This window comes from Mustelus asterias, chromosome 13 (assembly GCF_964213995.1).
Source record: "Mustelus asterias chromosome 13, sMusAst1.hap1.1, whole genome shotgun sequence".
Classification (NCBI taxonomy): Eukaryota; Metazoa; Chordata; class Chondrichthyes; order Carcharhiniformes; family Triakidae; genus Mustelus; species Mustelus asterias.
This window is the reverse complement of record NC_135813.1, coordinates 69863166-69885413: the sequence shown is the minus strand read 5'-3', so window position 1 is coordinate 69885413 and position 22248 is coordinate 69863166. Positions and strand designations below refer to the sequence as shown.

At 42.6% G+C, this 22248-nt stretch overlaps 1 protein-coding gene across 1 annotated transcript in view; it reads left to right on the top strand.

The window, feature by feature from the left end:
- The window catches only part of fbxw8 (F-box and WD repeat domain containing 8), a 179336-nt gene that overhangs the window by 152006 nt on the left and 5082 nt on the right, over positions 1–22248 (top strand). Inside the window, exon 9 of the mRNA XM_078226998.1 lies at positions 13983–14156. Coding sequence (XP_078083124.1) covers positions 13983–14156 — 174 coding nt within the window. The remainder of the gene's footprint in view (positions 1–13982; positions 14157–22248) is intronic.

The following is a 22248-nucleotide window of genomic DNA, read 5'->3' as shown; positions in this document are numbered from 1 at the left end:
GGTTTTTAATGGGAGCGTGTTGGTTCCATTCCAGTCTTGTAGATACCCAAAACAACACAACCCAGATCAGCACAACAATACGTATCATCTCAGGTACCCTCCAATTAATTCAGTATTTTTGTTTAAGGCCACTATATCACCCACCAGGCTCGAGGACCAAAACTAGACCTACCGCTCCAGATGCAATATAACAAAGGACTTCTAAGGATAGAACATCTTGTATTCACGGGTTCTATAAATGTAGTCTAATATCCCATTTCAAACACAAGCGAAATACTGCATATGCTGTAAATCTGAAATCAAAACAAAAATATCTGGAAATATGCAACAGGTCAGACAGCATCGGTGGAGAATCCTTCATCAGAATGTGAGAAAATTAGAATGTCATAGGTTCTGACAAGTAGGGTGGGGAATATAAAGGGTCAGAGTGGTTGTGTGGAAGAACAAAAGGGAAAATCTACTCTAGGATAGAGGACAGGAGAGATTATTGACAAAATGTTTCATGAAACAAAGCCAGAGTGGTTATAGGTACAGTAAAGAAACAACGGCTGTGTCCAGGTGAGCTATGAATGCTGCATAGGAGCCATCTGAATGCAACATGAAGAAATGAGACCAAACCTGCAAAGAGTATGAGACAAAGTAGAGACGAGAAGTTGTGTAAAATTGTTTTGTGTTGAGTCCAGAGGGCTGTAGTGGCAAGACAAAAGATGAGATGCTGTTCCTCCAGCTTGTGTTAAGCTTCATTGGAAGACTGCAGCAGGTCAAGGATAAAGGCCAAAGTGGCAGCAAATTAATTAAAATGACAGCTGACAGGAAGCTCAGGGTCCTGTTTATGGACTGAATCTGAAGTGTTCTGCAAAGTGGTCACCAGTTTGTATTTGGTCTCCCCAATGTAGAGGAGACCACATCATAAGCAGCAAACACAATATATAAAATTGAAAGAAGTGCTAGTAAATTACTGTTTCACCTGGAAGGAATGTTTAGGACCCTGGATGGTGAGAAGGGAGGAGACGCAACTAGGATTGTTACACCATTCCAGTGAAGCTCAACACAAACTCAAGGAACAACATCTTATCTTTCAACTCTGCACACTCCTACAGCCCTCTGGACTCAACATTCAGTTCAACAATTTTAGATTATGACCTCTGCCTCCATTTTGTTCCTTTTTTTTTCCCACAGATTTGGTTCTGTCTTGTTTATAGAAGACAAATTAAGAGCAGAAATGGGCCCCTCAAGCCCATTCAGTATGCTTATTGCTGATCTATTTGTGTTTTGAGTTTCACATTCCCATCTACCCCCATTAATCTTTTATTTCCTTGTTCAACAAGAATCTATTTACATAAAAGCAAAATACTGCGGATGCTGGAATCTGAAACAAAAACAGAAAATGCTGGAAAATCTCAGCAAGTCTGACAGCATCTGTGGAGAGAGAATAGAGCCAACATTTTGAGTCTAGATGACCCTTCATCTGAGCCCCCACTTCCAGTGCCTTCTGAGACAGACAGCTCCAAAGTCGCACAACCCTCGGAGGAAAAATAATTCTACTCTCTGTCCTAATGTTAAAATAATCACCCCTAATTCTGGACTCCTCACTGGAGGAAACATCCTTTCCACAGTATCTTGTCAAGACCATTCAGGACCTTGTATACTTCAATTAAGTCACTCCTTACTCTTCTAAACTCCAGTAGAAACAAGTCCAGCCTGTCCAAACTTTCCTCCATAAGACAACCCGCTCATTTCAGATATAAATCTGGTAAACCTGCTCTGAACCACCTCCAACACATTTGCATCCTTCCTTAAATCAGGAGACTAAAATTGCACACGGTACTCGAGATGCAATCTCATCAATGGCCTATATAACTGAAGCATAACGTCCTTACTTTCTTTATTCCTTCAAGTTGCATTCAAAGTTGTGATGCAGCCATTCACACCCCATCTGGACACGTCCTTTGTTTTTTTACTATATCCATTACCACCCCCTTTAGCTTTTTGTACTATGAAAAATTCTGTCATTTAACTTGTCCTGTCCTTCACCCTATCACTAGCCTTTATTTTTGCTCATGGAATCATAGAATCATGGGGGTAGGGCCTGGGTGGGATTGTGGTCGGTGCAGACTCGATGGGCCGAATGGCCTCCTTCTGCACTGTAGGGTTTCTATGATTCTATGAGTTTAATCTGGACAAATGTGAGGTAATGCATTTTGGAAGGTTTAATACAGAGGGGAAATATACAGTAAATGGCAGAACCCTTAAGAGTATTGATAGGCAGAGGCATCTGGATGTACAAGTACACAGGTTACTGAAAGTGGCAACACAGGTGGAGAAGGTAGTCAAGAAGGCATACGGCATGCTTGCCTTCATTGGTGGGGCATTGAATTTAAAAGTTAGCAAGTCATGTTGCAGCTTTATAGAACATTAGTTAGGTCGCACTTGGAATATAGTGTTCAATTCTGGTCGCCACACTATCAGAAGGATGTGGAGGCTTTGGAAAGGGTACAGAAAAGATTTATCAGGATGTTGCCTGGTATGGAGGGCATTAGCTATGAAAAGACATTGGAGAAACTTGGTTTGTTCTCACTGGAATGACGGAGGTTGAGGGGCGACCTGATAGAAGTCTACAAGATTATGAGGGGCATGGACAGAGTAGATAGTCAGAAGCTTTCTCCTAGGGTGGAAGAGTCAATTACCAGGGGGCATAGGTTTAAGGTGCGAGGGGCAAGGTTTAAAGGAGATGTATGAGGCAAGTATTTTACACAGAGGGTGTGGGGTGCCTGAAACTCGCTGTCGGGGGAGGTAGTGAAAGCAGATTTGAAAGTGACTTTTAAGGGGTGTCTTGACAAATATGTGAATAGGATGGGAATAGAGGGATATGGTCTGTGGAAGGGTAGGGGCTTTTAGTTCAGTGGGGCAATATGGCCGGTGCAGGTTTGGAGGGTTGAAGAGCCTGTAATTTTCTTTGTTCTAATCCTACAGTGCAGAAGGAGACCATTCAGCCCATTGAGTCTGCACTGTCCACAATCCCACCCAGACCCAATTCCCATAACCCCATGCATTTACCCTAGCTAGTCCCTGTGATACAAAGAGACAATTTAGAATGGCCAATCCACCTAACCCGCACATCTTTGGACTGTTGGAGGAAATCCAGAGCACTCAAAGGAAACCCACGCAGACACAGGGAGAATGTGCCGGGAATCGATCCACTGTGCCACCATGCTAGCCACTGTACCACCCCTTCCAAACCCTCCCATATTCAACTTGCTGAAAATCTATTACATTTCTAACTTTCCTTAGGTTAAGGGACATTATGACCTGAAATGTTAACTCTGTTTGTCTGCTGACACTCTAATACACTGTTTACTTCAGCTGTGGCTTCCCTGCATTGACCATGAAACTTGAGCCATTTTCGTTTTGCCCAATAACGGCACATTCTTTTCTCTTCCTCCACCAATTTCACTACTGTTTCTTATAAATGGTAAATATATTCTGTATTGGTCCTTGTCACGACTATGTATCATGTGCAATGTGGAATACTAATCCTTAGTTTCATTGGCTGGTGTAATGCCTGAGATCGTTTTTATAAAGGAAAGAAATAGCTAGAACTGCAAAAACACCGTTTTAAAATGACTGCGAAACTCACTTGATCTACAAATTGGCCCAAGTTTCTAGAAGCTTCAGAAAGGGGATTAACACTGGACATGTTGAGGCACTTCCCCTAATGGACTTCACACCAGCTATTATTTGAACTCTCTGCAAAACACAAGGACAGTAGGCCACCAGACTTCCTGACTCCAGAAACTGCCAGGAACAAGATTAACGAAACTTAAGCTAAGGACCCTCCTATCTGTTTCGGTGGCACTTCTGAGAGGTTTGTTAAGGGGAGATCGAATATGGACTAATAATTTTTAATATGGATTGTCCTTTTGATTTGATTTATTATTGTCACATGTATTAACATACAGTGAAAAGTATTGTTTCTTGCACGCTATACAGACAAAACATACCGTTCAGAGAGAAGGAAACGAAAGAGTGCAGAATGTAGTGTTATAGTCATAGCTAGGGTGTAGAGAAAGATCAACATAATGCAAGGTAAGTCCATTCAAAAGTCTGACAGCAGCAGGAAAGAAGCTGTTCTTGAATCGGTTGGTACGTGATCTCAGACTTTTGTATCTTTTTCCCGAAGGTGGAAGAGAGAATGTCCGGGGAGCGTGGGGTCCTTAATTATGCTGGCTGCTTTGCCGAGGCAGCAGGAAGTGTAGACAGAGTCAATAGATGGGAGGCTGGTTTGCGTGATGGATTGGGCTACATTCACAACCTTTTGTAGTTCCTTGTGGTCTTGGGCAGAGCAGGAGCCATACCAAGCTGTGATACAACCAGAAAGAATGCTTTCCATGGTGCATCTGTAAAAGTTGGTGAGAGTCATAGCTGACATGCCAAATTTCCTTAGTCTTCTGAGAAAGTAGAGGCGTTGGTGGGCTTTCCTAACTATAGTGTCGGCATGGGGAGACCAGGACAAGTTGTTGGTGATCTGGACACCTAAAAACTTGAAGCTCTCGACCCTTTCTACTTCATCCCCATTGATGTAGACAGGGGCATGTTTTCCTTTACGCTTACTGAAGTCGATGACAATCTCCTTCGTTTTGTTGACATTGAGGGAGAGATTTTTGTTGCCGCATCAGTTCACCAGATTCTCTATCTCATTCCTGTACTCTGTCTCGTCAGTGTTTGAGATCTGACCCACTCGGGTGGTGTCATCAGCAAACCTGAAAATCGAATTGGAGGGGAATTTGGCCACACAGTCATAGGTATATAAGGAGTATAGTAGGGGGCTCAGAACACAGCCTTGTGGGGCACCGGTGTTGAAGATGATAATGGAGGAGGTGTTGTTGTCTATCCTTACTGATTGTGGTCTGTGAGTTAGGAAGTTCAGGATCCAGTCACAGAGGGAGGTGCCGAGGCCCAGGCCACGGAGTTTGGAGATGAGTTTCGTGTGAATAATAGTGTGGAAGGTGGAGCTGTAGTCAATAAATAGGAGTCTGACATAGGTGTCCTTGTTATCTAGGTGTTCCAGAGTTGAGTGCAGGACCCAGGAAATGGTGTCCGCTGTGGTCCTGTTGCGGCGGTAGGCAAACTGTAGTGGATCCCAGGTAGTCTGGGAGGCTGGAATTGATCCTCCATTGTGCATCAATAGCAACTGTCACATGATCAAAACTCCAGTTGTGAAAAGTTATAATTTTAAGCTTGTCCATTTGTTACAGCAACAGGAGTCTGTGGAAGGCATTTGTGACACATAGAAAAAGACTGCAAAATGTGATATCATCTCCCTCTTGCTATTCTCAAATTCATCCCTATCTCTGTTACATTTTTGAAACATATAACAAAGGTAGAGAATTTTAATCAAAAGGAGTTTCAAATAGTATATCATCCATAGGGGAGGTGATGGCCTCGTGATATTATCGCGAGATTATTAATCCAGAAACTCAGCTAATGTTCTGGGGACCTGGATTCGAACCCCACAACAGCAGATGTTGGAATTTGAATTCAATAAAAAATATCTGGAATTTAGAATCTACTGATGTCCATGAAACCATTATCAATTGTTGGAAAAACCCATCTGGTTCATTAATGTCCTTTAGGGAAGGAAATCTGCCATCCTTACCTGGTCTGGCCTACAAGTGGCTCCAGAGCCACAGCAATGTTGTTGACTCTCAAGTGCCCTTGGGTAACTAGGAATGGACAATAAATGCTGGCCAGCCAGCAATGCCCATGTCCCATGAATGAATAAAAATAAATCCACTTTGGAAAAAGTTTAAAAGAGACAGTCTCCAGAAAAATAACCAGGTTATGTCAGCTGCAACATCCCTGGAATTTCAAGACCACCAAAGGAATGTTTTTTTAAAATCTTACCAACCCCAACTCTTACCAATTCCACCTCCACTCTGTAAATTGTTCTGTTTTGTACGTTAGTGTGTGTGTGTGGATTTGGGACGTGTTTTTACCTTTTTAATAATCTTATACTTTTGGCTGAGTGAGTTTTTAACAATTAAACTATCTCCTTACTTGTTAACTCAAGATCTGGCTGGCCTGTTTATTTATATAACTTTAAGTACATGAACTGACAAATTGGTTTCTAAAAATTCAAACTCTGTTATAACCAAGCGCAGGAGCAGAAATTTGAATTATTTATTCACCTCTCTGGACTTGGTCATAACAGTCCTGCCGACATGCACCACACCCAATTTGTTTAGGTTAAATGCCATTTGTTAATATTGGGCCCATTTCTCTAGTGCACCTAATCTTTTTGGAGAAAACTATACTTTGCTACAGGTTGAACACTCAAACAAGTACTTGTATCAACTGCTGATCATATCCCAACATATCTGTCCAAATCTTTAATGAAAACTGAACAGTATTAGGCCTAATACTAAACCACAACCATTGACTACAACTTTTGCCTGTGGGTTGTAGCTAATTCTTAACCAGTGTATTACCACTGATACTTCAAAACTTCTCTTTTATGGAGTAATCTGATTTTTTTTTAACTTCAAGTAATCTTAAGTCAACAGAAAAGCAAAGAATCCATAGTATAAAATGGGCTGGCGATATGTAGAGCTCCTTACTGGTTAAGCCCAAATTCATCCTACATTTGCACATAGCAGTCTCTTCGAGCATGGTGCATTCCAGTTTCCTGATTTTTCTCCCTTCCTGGTCCCATCTGCATACTGCACCTGGGACGACACATTGGCTGCCCTTTGTTGCTAAAATCTGTTCTCTGGCCATTGCTAGAAGGTGCTTATGAATGGATTGTGCCATTTATAATACAAAAAGCCTAGACCTTACAGGCAAAGGATTCATGAGAACTATTTAATCTTTTCTTTAAACAAAAAAACATTTTTCATAACGATTGTTGTGTTTCATCTGGTTTCAGTTCCAGCCTCTCTTTCTTTCCCCTCTGGAGGGTGGATTTGCCGTAATTCCAGGAATCTGTTACTATAGAAGTGTTCTTTTCTGATCTTTGTCCAGCTGGAACATGAATTATAGCTTAACAACTGGTGCTGTGTTGTGGCTGGAACCTGCAACACTAATAAGGATCAGGTTTCCTTACATTGAGACTGTCCGCTAGAGTTAAAAGTGCCGCTTAAGTTTCTGTCTGAATCGGAACCCTCGTGGGCATTTTCATTCTTCTTCATCCCTAATTTGGATTCAGGAAACCCATCCAAAGCAAAATAAAGCTGACTAAAATGAAAAATGTATTTAAAATAAAGTTGTAAAAATCATCAGAATTAAGTTATTTTTCTCTCCGATATTTTTAAGAGGTCACAGCGATTTATTAACTCACAGATGCAGAACAGGAATTCTGACAATTACCATATGCAGGGAAAGCAGTATTCTACCTTACGCAGTGAAAGTAATATTCTAATGTGTGCAGCTGGTTTGTCAGGGTCCAAGAAGCAAATCAACTGAATTTTTATGATCAATTGACACAAAGCCGCTGGGAATCCGTAAATCAAAGGAACCAAATTTATTGAACAACCCCCAAAATGAAGGAATTACCAAAAAGGTTTCATTTTTTTTGTAACATTTACTTTTACACAAATCAGAATCAGATGCAAATTTAAACATAAATTAACAGGCCAATCACAGTCAGTACGAACTATAAATTTTACATGGAATGTTGGATATAGCAAAAGATATATCTCGCGAATCTTCCAAGCTGTCCACTCCACCTGTATGTCACAAATTTCAGCCACACAGTTTTTTTCAAGCTCAGGTTGCCGTTGTGAGGAACTTCAGTCCCTTTCCTTCAAGGACTTGGCTAATTCTTCAGAAATAGGATTCATCTACATAATGTCACTCATTCGGATCCTTCTCAGCTCCCATTGGTTGTGGTAGCACGGATCTACCAGAACCGCTCTTTTCTTCATCTGGAATGGCCTATTCTGGGCATTTAGACACTTGGAATTAAAAGAATAGCAGCAGTCCAAAACATGCTTTCTGACTACTCAGAGATCCATCTTTCCATCCTTGCTCACTGACCGCCTAATTGTTTCCTTACTGTTATACCTGTTCTGGGTACAAGGCCATCACACAGTAAAGAGAACAAAGGAATAAGCAGACCAGAAGACAAGTATTCATACTTTTTGAAGGAGAGAGATTTTGACAACTTTCCAACACAGTGGTTAACATCATTTTTAAAATATGTTACTCAAATGTTTAAACTAATGGCTCATTATTTCTTGCATTCGTTAAAAGGAATCTTGGAAATTGATGATCAATTACTAGTCTTTAAATGGTAAAATTATGAGTAATGAGCCATTAGCTTAAACATTTGAGTAACATATTTTTAAAATGATGTTAACCACACAGTTGTAATGAGATAGATAAACCGTTAAGAACCTGGAATGTTGTACCCCATTTTGAGGGATAGGTTTTTCTAACTCTCTTCTCAATTGCAATACGGAAAACCACAAGATAATGGAGCAAACAGTCCCCAGTGATGAAAAGTGTTAGAAGCACCTTCCCCTTAGTGGGAAGAGTAAATCCATTACAGACGAGACAATCCTTACATCTCAAAGATGAGGAAGGACAGCAAGCAACATAATTTAGGAATCAAACCAAAAGGGGAGGGGAGTTTGAGGGGGGAGTGAAAACATCAGTAACATGGTCAAGCTTACAATTTGGACGCAGTCAGGAAATTAGTCACAAAGTGTGTTTGAAATTGGGATGTTTTTATGAAATAAAATTGGGGTTCAAGCTTCCACTCCGTATCATCTGTATAATCAGAAATTTTAAATCTTCACTCAACTAGCGTAATTGCTAATCAAACTTGGCCGGAATTTTACCGGCACGCCCGCCCAAGGCTCGTAAGATTGCACCCGAGGCCAACGGGGTTTTATATGCCCCAGTTTCAGGGAGGGAGTGCTGGTAAAATCAGGGCCATTGTTTCTCTTTCCTTACAGTAGTAAATTGTAACATGGTGGTTAAAGTTACTGAGCCAGTAATCCAGAGGCATGCACTAATTCTCTAGAGCCACAAGTTCAAATCCCACCACAGAAACTGGTGGAATTTAATATAGAATCATCATTAATCCCTACAGTGCAGAAGGAACCCATTCAGCTCATTGAGTCTGCACCGACAACAATCCCACCCAGGCCCTATCCCCGTAACCCCACATTTATCCTGCTAATCCCCCTGACACTAAGGGGCAATTTAGCATGGCCAATCCACCTAACCTGCACATCTTTTGACTGTGGGAGGAAACCAAGGATCCAGAGGAAACCCAGGGAGAATGTGCAAACTCAACATAGACAATTACCCGAAGCCGGAATTGAACCTGGGTCCCAGGTGCTGTGAGGCAGCAGTGCTAATCACTGTGCCACCATGCTGCTTGGAACCTGGAATGAAAAGCTAAGTTAATTAACGTCCTGCCCTTATCAGATCTTGTCTTGTTTGGCCCACATGCGACTCCAGACCACAGCACTGTGGTTGTCTCTTAACTGCCCTCTGAAATGACTGAGCAACTCACTCAGTTAGAATAAAAGCAAAAGCGAATGATGGAATATGAAATAAAAACAGTAAAGGATGGAAAAATACAACAGGTCTGGCAGAATCTTTGGTCAGAGAAAACCGTATCCACCCAGTTAGAAGACAGCTCCCTACTACCTCCCTCAAGGGCAATGTAGAGTGGGCAACAAATATTGGCCTTACCAGTAACACTGTCATCCCATAATCAAATAGAAAAAAAGTATTCATTGGTGTATTTAAAATGGTAACTTTGTGCAATATTATTAATACAGCTGAAAATAGGTTTATCACATTAATGAAGCATTTTTATAAGAGTTTATTGTTCTCTATCTCATAGTTCTTAACCTGGGTTTGTACACCACTGGTTAACAGGACTTTCCAGGGTCTTCACAAATCAGTGTAAAAAGTCCTGACTGAGCAGCACTGACCGTGGGGTGGACGACACGGGCAAAGGTCCAGGGCATCATGATCAGGACTTGGCTCTCACCTAATCACCATGTAGCCACTCAAGGAGACCTGCCACTTTGCGAGGCTCTCAGCTTTTTAGTTAAAAGCCATGCATGGCGAATATTAATGAAGTCTGCAGCCTCTTGCATTGGTGCACTGTCACTCAAGGAGATGCACAAAGCTGTCAGGATAGTCACAGATCACCCTTCAGCTGGTCTACCAATGCTTTGCTGGGCCATTGCTCCGACTGAATAAATCAAATTCTATTTTTAATTATTTGAATCTTTTTATGGATGTACTGGGGAAACCACTTTCTGCAATTATACATACTCCACCATGATAAACCAGATAATGTTAGCTTTTTTGCAGAATGATTTATGAGTGTTCTTGTCAAACATCAAACAAAGAATAGACAGACACTCCAGTGAGAAACAGGCACACCCATCTCGCTGATATTGTAAATAAATAATCCATTGAAAAGGGATCCTTCAACTAATATCTGCTGCACTACCTTAAACAGCCCTCTGTTATTTCACCAAAGTACTCCAGAATGTTTTTTAAACTAGCATCATAGATCGCAGGAACTCAGTTTAGATTTGATGCAACTTGCTTTTAAAATTCCCCATCTTTTCCCGTGTTAAGTTGCCCAATTTCAAGCAGGTTGTGCTGATATAGCCAACAGAAACTCAAGACCACCTTATTCCTTTATAAGAGATAACCATTCAGTTTGTTAGTGATAAATCTATTTTAGTTTTGGTTATTTGCAGGAAGATTGCACATTTTTTAATGTATGAATATGCCTTTCATATTGGCACCATAAGTAAACATGAATAAGTAAACTGTGGTAAAATATAAGTTACTTATAAATAATCTATTTTATTGAACATAAAATAGTACAGCACAGTACAGGCCCTTCGGCCCTCGATGTTGTGCCGAGCTTTGTCCGAAACCAAGATCAAGCTATCCCACTCCCTATCATTCTGGTGTGCTCCATGTGCCTATCCAATAACTGCTTGAAAGTTCCTAAAGTATCACAGCAGATAGTCCATTCCACACCCCAACCACTCTCTGAGTAAAGAACCTACCTCGGACATCCCTCCTATATCTCCCACCATGAACCTTATAGTTATGCCCCCTAGCAACAGCTACATCCACCCGAGGAAATAGTCTCTGAACATCCACTCTATCTATCCCCTCATCATCTTATAAACCTCTATTAAGTCGCCTCTCATCCTCCTCCGCTCTAAAGAGAAAAGCCCTAGCTCCCTCAACCTTTCCTCATAAGACCTATCCTCCAAACCAGGCAGCATCCTGGTAAATCTCCTCTGCACTCTCTCCAATGCTTCCACATCCTTCTTATAGTGAGGTGACCAGAACTGCACACAATATTCCAAATGTGGTCTCACCAAGGTCCTGTACAGTTGCAGCATAACCCCATGGCTCTTAAACTCAAACCCCCTGTTAATAAATGCTAACACACTATAGTTCTTCTTCATGGCTCTCTCCACTTTAGTGGCAACCTTCAGAGATCTGTGCATATGAACCCCAAGATCTCTTTGTTCCTCCACATTCCTCAGAACCCTGCCGTTGACCCTGTAATCCGCATTCAAATTTGTCCTACCAAAATGAATCTCCTTGCACTCATCAGGGTTAAACTTCATCTGCCATTTTTCAGCCCAGCTCTGCATCCTATCAATGTCTCTTTGCAGCCTACAACAGCCTTCCACCTCATCCACTACTCCACCAATCTTGGTGTCATCAGCAAATTTACTGACCCACCCTTCAGCCTCCTCCTCCAAGTCATTGATAAAAATCACAAATAGCAGAGGACCCAGCACTGATCCCTGTGGTACACCGCTGGTAACTGGTCTCCAGTCTGAAAATTTTCCATCCACCACCACCCTCTGTCTTCTATGAGATAGTAATAGTTTTAACAACACCAGGTTAAAGTCCAACAGGTTTATTTGGTAGCAAATGCCATTAGCTTTCGGAGCGCTGCTCCTTCGTCAGATGGAGTGGATATCTGCTCACAAACAAGGCACACAGAGACACAAAATCAAGTTACAGAATACTGATTAGAATGCGAATCTTTACAGCTAATCAAGTCTTAAAGATACAGACAATGTGAGTGGAGGGAGCATTAGGCACAGGTTAAAGAAACAGCAACCTTTGCAAGACGTGCCGGATCATCGACACGGATGTCATGATCTCACATGAGAACACCATCTACCAGGTACACGGTACCTACTCTTGCAACTCGGCCAACGTTGTCTACCTGATACGCTGAAGGAAAGGATGTCCCGAGACCTGGTACATTGGGGAAACCATGCAGACGCTACGACAATGGATGAATGAACGCCGTTCGACAATCACCAGGCAAGACTATTCTCTTCCTGTGGGGGAGCACTTCAGTGGTCACGGGCATTCGGCCTCTGATCTTCACTTAAGCGTTCTCCAAGGCGGCCTTCACGACACACGACAGCGCAGAGTCGCTGAGCAGAAACTGATAGCTAAGTTCCGCAAACATGAGGACGGCCTAAACCGGGATCTTGGCTTCATGTCACACTATCGGTAACCCCCACAGTTTGCCTCCTGGACTTGCAGAATCTCACTGGCTGTCCTGTCTGGAGACGATATACATTTCTTTAACCTGTGCCTAATGCTCCCTCCACTCATATTGTCTGTATATTTAAGACTTGATTAGCTGTAAAGATTCACAATCAGTATTCTGTAACTTGATTTTGTGTCTCTGTGCCCTGTTTGAGAGCAGATATCCACTCCATCTGACGAAGGAGCAGCGCTCCGAAAGCTAATGGTATTTGCTACCAAATAAACCTGTTGGACTTTAACTTGGTGTTGTTAAAACTCTTACTGTGTTTACCCCAGTCCAACGCCGGCATCTCCACATCATGACTTCTATGAGATAGCCAGTTACTTATCCAATTGGCCAAATTTCCCTCTATCCCACACCTCCTTACTTTCTTCATGAGCCGACCATGGGGAACCTTATCAAACGCCTTACTAAAATCCATCAACTGCTCTACCTTCATCTACACACTTAGTTACCTCCTCAAAGAATTCAATCAAATTTGTGAGGCAAGACTTACCCTTCACGAATCCGTGTTGACTATCCTGGATTAATATTATTTTAAATAGTTGAAGGGATTCTGCTTTGAATCGATGTCCATTTTTTTAACAGACTTATAAGCATTACTTGTATTGAATACAGCACATACTGAATCGTTTGATTAAGACTAACATATTTTCAGACAAACATTTCATTATACCTTTTATGATCCTTTGAAAAATGTGCTTTCCCTGGAGGATTCAGGTAGACTGTAAAATACAAAAATTGAATTGATATTTCAGAAAATTATCTGGCTGTAATATATTAATAAAAATAGTCCCTATAATCTCACTAGTCAATATAGTATTATTTCTATTTTGAGGAGTCTAATAGCGTGAACATGTGTAATTATGAAGATACACAGTGTTCCCTTCACAAGGGCGGCACGGTGGCGCAGTGGTTAGCACAGCTGCCTCAGTGCCAGGGACCCAGGTTCAATTCCGGCTTGTGTATGTGTGGAGTTTGCACGTTCTCTCCTTATCTGAGTGGGTTTCCTCTGGGTGATCCGGTTCACACAGTCCATCGATGTGCCGTTAGGTGGATTGGCCATGCTAAATTGCCCCTTTAGTATCTCAAGGTGTGTGGGTTAGCTAGATCAGTGGGGTAAATACATGGGGTATTGGGGATAGGACCTGAGTAAGATGCTCTGTCGGCAAGTTGGAGCAGACTCAATGGACCGAATGGCCTCTTTTCTGCACTGTAGAGATGCTATGATTCCAGGAAAATGTCATGAATTGAGGAAAGAAGAACTTCTGAAAAGGAGATTTACTCCCAAATAATAATCAAAGAAGTTTAAATAACAAAAATGTGAGTTTCCTTTTACCATCAGTCTGTGTGCACTGTTCCACTTTGGCACAGTTTTAGTATGTCAACTCTTCTCTTTTAGGGTGAGAGTGTATGACCTTCGGACAAGTAAAGAAGTGATGTCACTCTATGGCCATCAGCTGGGTGTGTCATCAGTGCAAATGGATGATTGGAAGATTGTCAGTGGTGGTGAAGAAGGATTGGTTTGTGTATGGGAACAGCGAATGGGAACCAAACTCTGGGAAATGCATTCCAGGTATGAAGTTATTGAACTTAGATTTTTTTTAAATGAAGCTAAATGCTCATCAGCTATCTCGTTGATTGATCTCACAAGAAATACATTTCAGCTGTAACAATTTGTTCACTAAATGTAGCTTTGCTTGCGGCAATTGCGAAGTATTGATTGTGGTTTTCTGAAATCTGCCAAAGATCTTTTTCTCACTCCCAAATTTTGAAAACTTATTTGTGCACCTTGTCACGTCTTCCAAACATAGTGTGTCACATATAGCGAATTTCCAAATGTAATTTGTGTAGGGCACAATCAAGCAGACAGTAATGAGATTAAAAACTAATTAATGATTGATGAATTAAAGAAATATTGGCCAGGGGACGAGGAAATTCTCTGGTCCTTTTTCCGTTAAAGCCAGATGATTTCTTTAATACATGTAGAAGTAACTCCTGCATTGAAAAGCACCTCAATTTCTTCCTCAATACAGTAAGTTCTCGCTTAACAGTAGTTGGCCAAACAATGTTTTAGTTCAACATCATTAATAAATTAGTGTCTTTTTAACAATGCCAGTTTCATTTTAACATTATTTTTGTTTTGTATGCTGGTTGCATGGCCTATCTTGAGTAACTGTGTTCTGACTCAGATAATTAATTCAAACTGATTTAGTAGCACTATATGCAAGATGGCTTACAGAATAAGGATGTCTCTCATCAGTACAGACTGCTCCATCTGCTACACAGGGAGTCTCTACCACCTCCTGGTGATGTCACTGTTATATCATGATTATTAATCCATTATACTAACCCCCCCCCCCCACCCCGGTATAATATCAACTTCTTTAAGAATGATAAACTATTAAATTATTTACATTACATTTCTGACAGTTTATTTTTGTAGCTCCTACTCTGCTCCCTCTATACCTCTGCGCTCAGGAATCTTCGGCTCCCTAGTAACACGCTGGAGAAAGACCTGAGAAGACAAAGGATCTTCAACACCAATGAAGACTTTCACAGTGTAACATTGACTGCTGCATTGAGGATGAGAGAAGTATTGCAGATCTGAGATTCTAATAAATCTAGACAATGAAAGAAGTTTGACAGAATTCCCATTGATATTGCAGGAGATGAATAAGATATGGTTTCCGGATGACATTTCGGAAGTGATGTTTACTTTTGGTAGGCAATGGTAACATTGCCACACTTTCCTCCATGCAAGGTTGCTCCACCATGGGCAATGAAAAGACTGTGAGGATAAGAACATAAGGCAACACCATTTTCAGAAATGGAATGAATCTCCAGAACTACATGAAGAAAAGATTATTGTACTGGATTCTGAAGCAGCTCTGAAGATTTAGCCTCAGCTTCCGCACTGAAGGACAGCTTTAGTGAGAAGAAGATTTTCTGATGAGATTGAAGCATGTATGTCAACTTAATTTCACCCAAGCTAACAGACTATACCATCGCTCTGGCATTATGATCCTTTGTGGAATCAAGCATGGTTTAACAGCAACGTACAGGCATCTCAGTGGTGGATTCAGTAGGACAATGGTATGAATGCTGTTCCTCCACTCCTCAAAGAAAACAAAATTCATATGCTTCAGCAGTAGGTTCAAATAGCATACTAACCTCTAGGATATCCTCTTCCAATGGATCACTCTGTACTACAACAGCTTCTTTCTCATTACATAGAAACTAAAAGCAGGAGTAGGCTATTCGGCCCTTCAAGCCTGCTTCGACATTCATCTTGATCATGGCTGATCATCAAATTCAATATCCTGATTCCGCCCCCCCCCCCCCCCACTTCTTCCCATATCCCTTGATCCCTTTATCCCCAAGAGCTATATCTAATTTCTTCTTGAAATCAGACAATGTTTTAGCCTCAACTGGAATTCACTTCTGTGGTAGTGAATTCCACACATTCACCACCCTCTGGGTGAAGAAATTTTTCCTCACCTCAGTTCTAAAAGGTTTACCCCTTATCCTCAAACTATGACCCCTAGATCTGAACTCCCTCCCCATTGGGAATATTCTTTCTGAATCTACCATGTCTAACCCTGTTAGAATTTTGTAGGTGTCTATGAGATCCCCTCTCACTCTTCTAAACTCCAGTGAATATAAGCCTAACCGACTTAGTCTCTCTTCACATGACAGATCTGCTATCCCAGGAATCAGCCTGGTAAACCTTCATTGTACTTCCTCTATAGCAAGGATATCCTTCCTCAGGTAAGGACACCAAAACCGCACACAATACTCCAGGTGTGGCCTCACCAATGCCCTATAACAAAGAACAATACAGCACAGGAACAGGCCCTTCGGCCCTCCAAGCCTGCACCGATCATGTGTTCCTAACTAGACCATCCGTTTGTATCCCTCTATTCCCAGTCTGTTCATGTGGCTATCTAGATAAGTCTTAAATGATCCTAGCGTGTCTGTCCCCCGCATATCTGTATTGAACCTTGCCCCCCCCCCTTACCTTAAACTTGTGACCCCTTGTGTTTGTCATTTCTGACCTGGGAAAAAGCTTCCAACTGTTCACCCTATCTATGCCCTTCATAATTTTATAAACTTCTATTAGGTCGCCCCTCAACCTCCATCTTTCCAGGGAGAACAACCCTAGTTTACTCAATCTCTCCTCATAGCTAATACCCTCCATACCAGGCAACATCCTGGTAAACCTTTTCTGCACTCTCTCCAAAGCCTCCACGTCCTACAATTATACAATTGCAACAAAACATCCCTATCCCTATACTCAAATCCTCTCGCTATGAAGGTCAACATACCATTTGCCTTCTTTACTGCGCTTCCTTTCAGCAACTGATGACTCCAAGGTCTCATTGAGCATCCACCCCTCTCAATTTACACCCATTCAAGTAATAATCTGTCTTCCTATTATTCCTACTAAAGTGGATAACCTCACATTTATCCACATTATACTGCATCTCCCGTGCAGATGCCCTCACATTCAGCCTGTCCAACTCACGCTGAAGCATCTCATAGCTCACCCTCCCGCCCAACTTTGTATCATCTGCAAATTTGGAGATAATGCATTCAGTCCCCTCTTCCAAATCATTAATATATATTGTGAACAGCTGGGGTCCTAGCATAGGTCCCTGCAGAACCCCATTAGTCACCGACTGCCAATCAGAAAAAGACCCATTTATGCCGACTCTTTGCTTCCTATCTGCTAACCAGCTTTCAATCCCATGTACTTTAACTTTACATAGTAGTCTGTTATGTGAGACCTTGTCGAAAGCCTTCTGAAAGTCTAAGTAAACCACATCCTCTGGTTCTCTTCGATCAACTCTACTAGTTACATCCTCAAAAAATTCCAATAGATTCAGCAAGCATTGTTTCCTTTTTGTACTTTCTTCAGGACAGAGTCAAGATACATCCTAAGAGTGCTCTTGCGGATGGCCACCGACTGTTGCACTGCCCCCTGTGTCCACATCTTCCAGCTTATCTTGAAAAAGAACTGACAGATCCACAAATATCGAGTTCACAGTCGTCCTCTGCAGAATACCCATTTGTGAACAGATATCGCCATTCATTAAAGATATGTGTTGATTGTAGACAACATGGAAGGTGTCAAAAATCTGTCGCTCCTTGTATCGAAGAGTGGTAATTAGCTGACCTTTTATTGGTAGGTTTGTACCCCCATGACCTTGCAATTTAATATCTGATAGGGCGATTTGTTTGGAGCCAGTCCAAATTATCAGTTAATGTTTAATTTTAGAAATCATAGAAACCCTACAGTGCAGAAGGAGGCCATTCGGCCCATCGAGTCTGCACCGACCACAATCCCACCCAGGCCCTATCCCCACATATTTTACCCGCTAATCCCTCTAACCTACGCATCCCAGGACTCTAAGGGGCAATTTTTAACCTGGCCAATCAACCTAACCCGCACATCTTTGGACTGTGGGAGGAAACCGGAGCACCCGGAGGAAACCCACGCAGACACGAGGAGAATGTGCAAACTCCACACAGACAGTGACCCGAGCCGGGAATCGAACACGGGACCCTGGAGCTGTGAAGCAGCAGTGCTAACCACTGTGCTACCGTGCCGCCCAAAGTCCATGTTAAAGCCTTTAACTTTCATTGTGACTGACCGATACTCTTGATCAAGATCATTTACTTTCCCAAGGAACTCAGTGTGTGTCATTATTTCCAATTTCTTGAATAGTTTGCAACTCATAAATATTTCCTTGTCTTCTTCCTCTGTTTGACTTACAGAAGCGCTTGTCCTGCCTTCCCACACTGGAAACGTTCTGCGCCCCTGCTGGGGCAATCTTGGCATCTGTGCTACTTCTTTGCACCACAGCATAAGTGCCTCAAGATATCTGCTGTAAGGTTTCCTGCCCTTTCACCCATTTTGACTGGATTTTGACTGGGTCGTGCTACCACCCTTGGGTCTACCCAGCTATTGGAGTCAGCTAGAGCCTCGTTGTTGTGACGGACTGTACCTGAATTTGTCCAAGTTCAGCCTGCCTCGCGTTCTGAACTGTTCGACCATAAGCGATGTAATTTATCATCTGGCAAAAAATCTGACAGCTTTTTATCATGGACTCTGATGAACATCATCTTTCAATGCACCATATCCGCAAGAACTAGCTAGGTGATATAGGTCATTCAGAAGTAATTCGACAGATTCACCTAGCTTTTCGGATCTTTGATTAAGTCAGAGGGCTTCATTTTGGACCAAAATGTGTGCATTCAGGACGGTCTTGAAGTCTGAAGAGGTCCCTTCTACCCCTGTTTCAATGAAATCATCAGCAATTTTACTGTGTAAAGGAATGAACTAACCTGGTGCTTCTGCTCTTTAGCATGCAGGCTCAATGCTGCTCAACACCAAAGAAAGTGTTTCTTCCATAACTCTCACGTTTAGCCTCTCTGCAGGCCCTCGAGACTTTCAAACAGGTGAGGTAGGGGCAGTGATTGGTTGTTGCTTCCTCCTTGGGTAGGTTTGCAGATTCTCACTTCCATCAGGTGCTCTTCCGGTTTTGCCAAATGGTGTTCAATGGATGACACCAACCCTTTCCTCAATTGGTGTCACCGCTGCTGCTTCCATGTTTCTTTCTAATGCTGGTTGCATGTCCTATCTTATCTTGTAATTATGTTCTGACTGAGGTAGTTATTTCATTGTTTATTACGCTATGTACAAAATAGGTTATAGAGTCTCTCTTGATACCGACTATTCCATCTGCTCTACAGAGTCTCCAGCACCTGATTGCTCATATCACTGTGATAACATGATGTACACACTAACTCTTTAACATTACTATCCTATTAGCCCATTTATGCTACAGTTCGCCACAGACTTCCTCTTCTGTGGCTTATCTGCTCACATTACTTTTTCTACGGTGTTTCCACCCTTGCCCTCAGACCCTCAACTGCCCGCTCCCGGCCTTGCTTCTTCCAACACCCCCCGCCACCCCCTCCGCCACCTGGCCTTGACTCCCTCCCAGCCTTGCCTCACGCTACCTTGCTGACTGCCCCCCTTGCCTCCCTGCCTAACTGACTGCTCGCTCCCACTCTTGCCTCCAAACCTCTGTTCGTCCTTAATCCACAGGATCTGTTCTTAAGTGGCTCCTAACCTCTGGCTCTCCTACTGGCTTCACTACTGAACTCACACCATGTCATGGCCTCCATCTAGTGGCAGAAGTTGGTTGTTGCAGATAGTCAAGACATTAGCTGCTAACTGCACCCTCTGCCACTAGATGGGGCCTGGTCAATGTAAAAGTGTAGTAAGAGTTTTAACAACACCAGGTTAAAGTCCAACAGGTTTATTTGGTAGCAAATGCCATTAGCTTTTGGAGCGCTGCTCCTTCGTCAGATGGAGTGGATATCTGCTCTCAAACAGGGCATACAGAGACACAAAATCAAGTTACAGAATACTGATTAGAATGCGAATCTTTACAGCTGATCAGGTCTTAAAGATACAGACAATGTGAGTGGAGGGAGCATTAGGCACAGGTTAAAGAAATGTGTATTGTCTCCAGACAGGACAGCCAGTGAGATTCTGCAAGTCCAGGAGGCAAGCTGTGGGGGTTACCGATAGTGTGACATGAAGCCAAGATCCCGGTTTAGGCCGTCCTCATGTGTGCAGAACTTGGCTATCAGTTTCTGCTCAGCGACTCTGCGCTGTCATGTGTCGTGAAGGCCGCCTTGGAGAACGCTTACCTGAAGATCAGAGGCTGAATGCCCGTGACCACTGAAGTGCTCCCCCACGGGAAGAGAACAGTCTTGCCTGGTGATTGTCGAGCGGTGTTCATTCATCCGTTGTCGCAGTGTCTGCATGGTTTCCCCAATGTACCATGCCTAGGGACATCCTTTCTTGCAGCGTATCAGGTAGACAACGTTGGCCGAGTTGCAAGAGTAGGTACCGTGTACCTGGTAGATGGTGTTCTCACGTGAGATGATGGCATCCGTGTCGATGATCCGGCATGTCTTGCAGAGGTTGCTGTGGCTTGGTTGTGTGGTGTCGTGGTCACTGTTCTCCTGAAGGCTGGGTAGTTTGCTGCGGACAATGGTCTGTTTGAGGTTGTGCGGTTGTTTGAAGGCAAGAAGTGGGGGTGTGGGGATGGCCTTGGCAAGATGTTCGTCTTCATCAATGACATGTTGAAGGCTCCGGAGGAGATGCCGGAGCTTCTCTGCTCCGGGGAAGTACTGGACGACGAAGGGTACTCTGTCCACCGTGTCCCGTGTTTGTCTTTTCTGAGGAGGTCGGTGCGGTTTTTTTGCTGTGGTGCATCGGAACTGTCGATCGATGAGTCGAGCGCCATATCCTGTTCTTATGAGGGCATCTTTCAGCGTCTGGAGGTGTCTGTTGCGATCCTCCTCATCCGAGCAGATCCTGTGTATATGGAGGGCTTGTCCATAGGGGATGGCTTCTTTAACGTGTTTAGGGTGGAAGCTGGAGAAGTGGAGCATCGTGAGGTTATCCGTGGGCTTGCGGTACAGTGAGTGCTGAGGTGACCGTCCTTAATGGAGTTTCGTGTGTCCAAGAATGCAACCGATTCCGAAGAGTAGTCCATGGTGAGTCTGATGGTGAGATGGAACTTGTTGATGTCATCATATCGTTGTTTCAGTGATTGTTCACCATGAGTCCAAAGGAAGAAAATGTCATCGATGATGCTATACACTAGATACTAGATACAATGTAAAAGTACCATGCACTGAGATGAGTGCTGTTACTTTTTTAAAAGAATTTAATTGTATATTGCATTTCTTTTACAATGAATTAGTGATGCATTTTATTTTGCAAGTTATTTTGGCCAAGTATGCACAGTGTGGCACAGCATGTATGGTATAATATTTCAGCTTCAACATTGATTCCTATGGGAACTATGATTCACTTAAAGTCACAATGCTCAAGAATGCAACCACAACTTTAAGTGAGAACTTACTGTACTGCTCCACCAATGATCATTAGTACCAGCCTAGATTATGCGCACAAGCTCTAATGTGGGGCTTGAACCCAACAATCTTGTCAAATTTGAGCCCTACCCTCCTGGGAACATGGATTCCTTGCTTCACAACCACTGGAGCACCACCCCCCCCCCCACCCCCCCCGTGATACTTTGTCCAAGTGGCCGTTTTTACTGAGGGTCTTGCACAGTGAGTCTATGCATTTCTGAGCCAATACTGTTTGCTAGTTAGAGGTGCATATGTACAGCAGGAACCTCTGGTATCAATCGAGATCTGTCAAGTTTCAATTCTTAACCCAGGAACTCGAAGGACATTCAAGCTACCACTTGACTGAGATCAGTTCAGTATGGATCATGGGTTGAAATGGATCTAACACCTTCCAGATTCTCCATGACTCACTGGCAAAAGTCACTAAGCCGTTAGGGTTGCAATGGTATTTTTTAAATCAACAGCTAAAAGTGAAGATTTTCATATGAGGCAGAATTTAGAAAATCAAACTGATAAAAAAAATATACAAATGCTGGAAACCTGAAATGAAAAGCAAAAATTTTAAGAATGCACAGAAAGATTGATCAGTATTTGAAAGCAAAAGCTAGGTCAACATTTATCCTTCCAGAGGCAGACTAACGTGCTGTACATTTCCAGTTTCTTCTGTTGCATTGCTGGAAAGGAACAATTGCAGGTACAGTGCT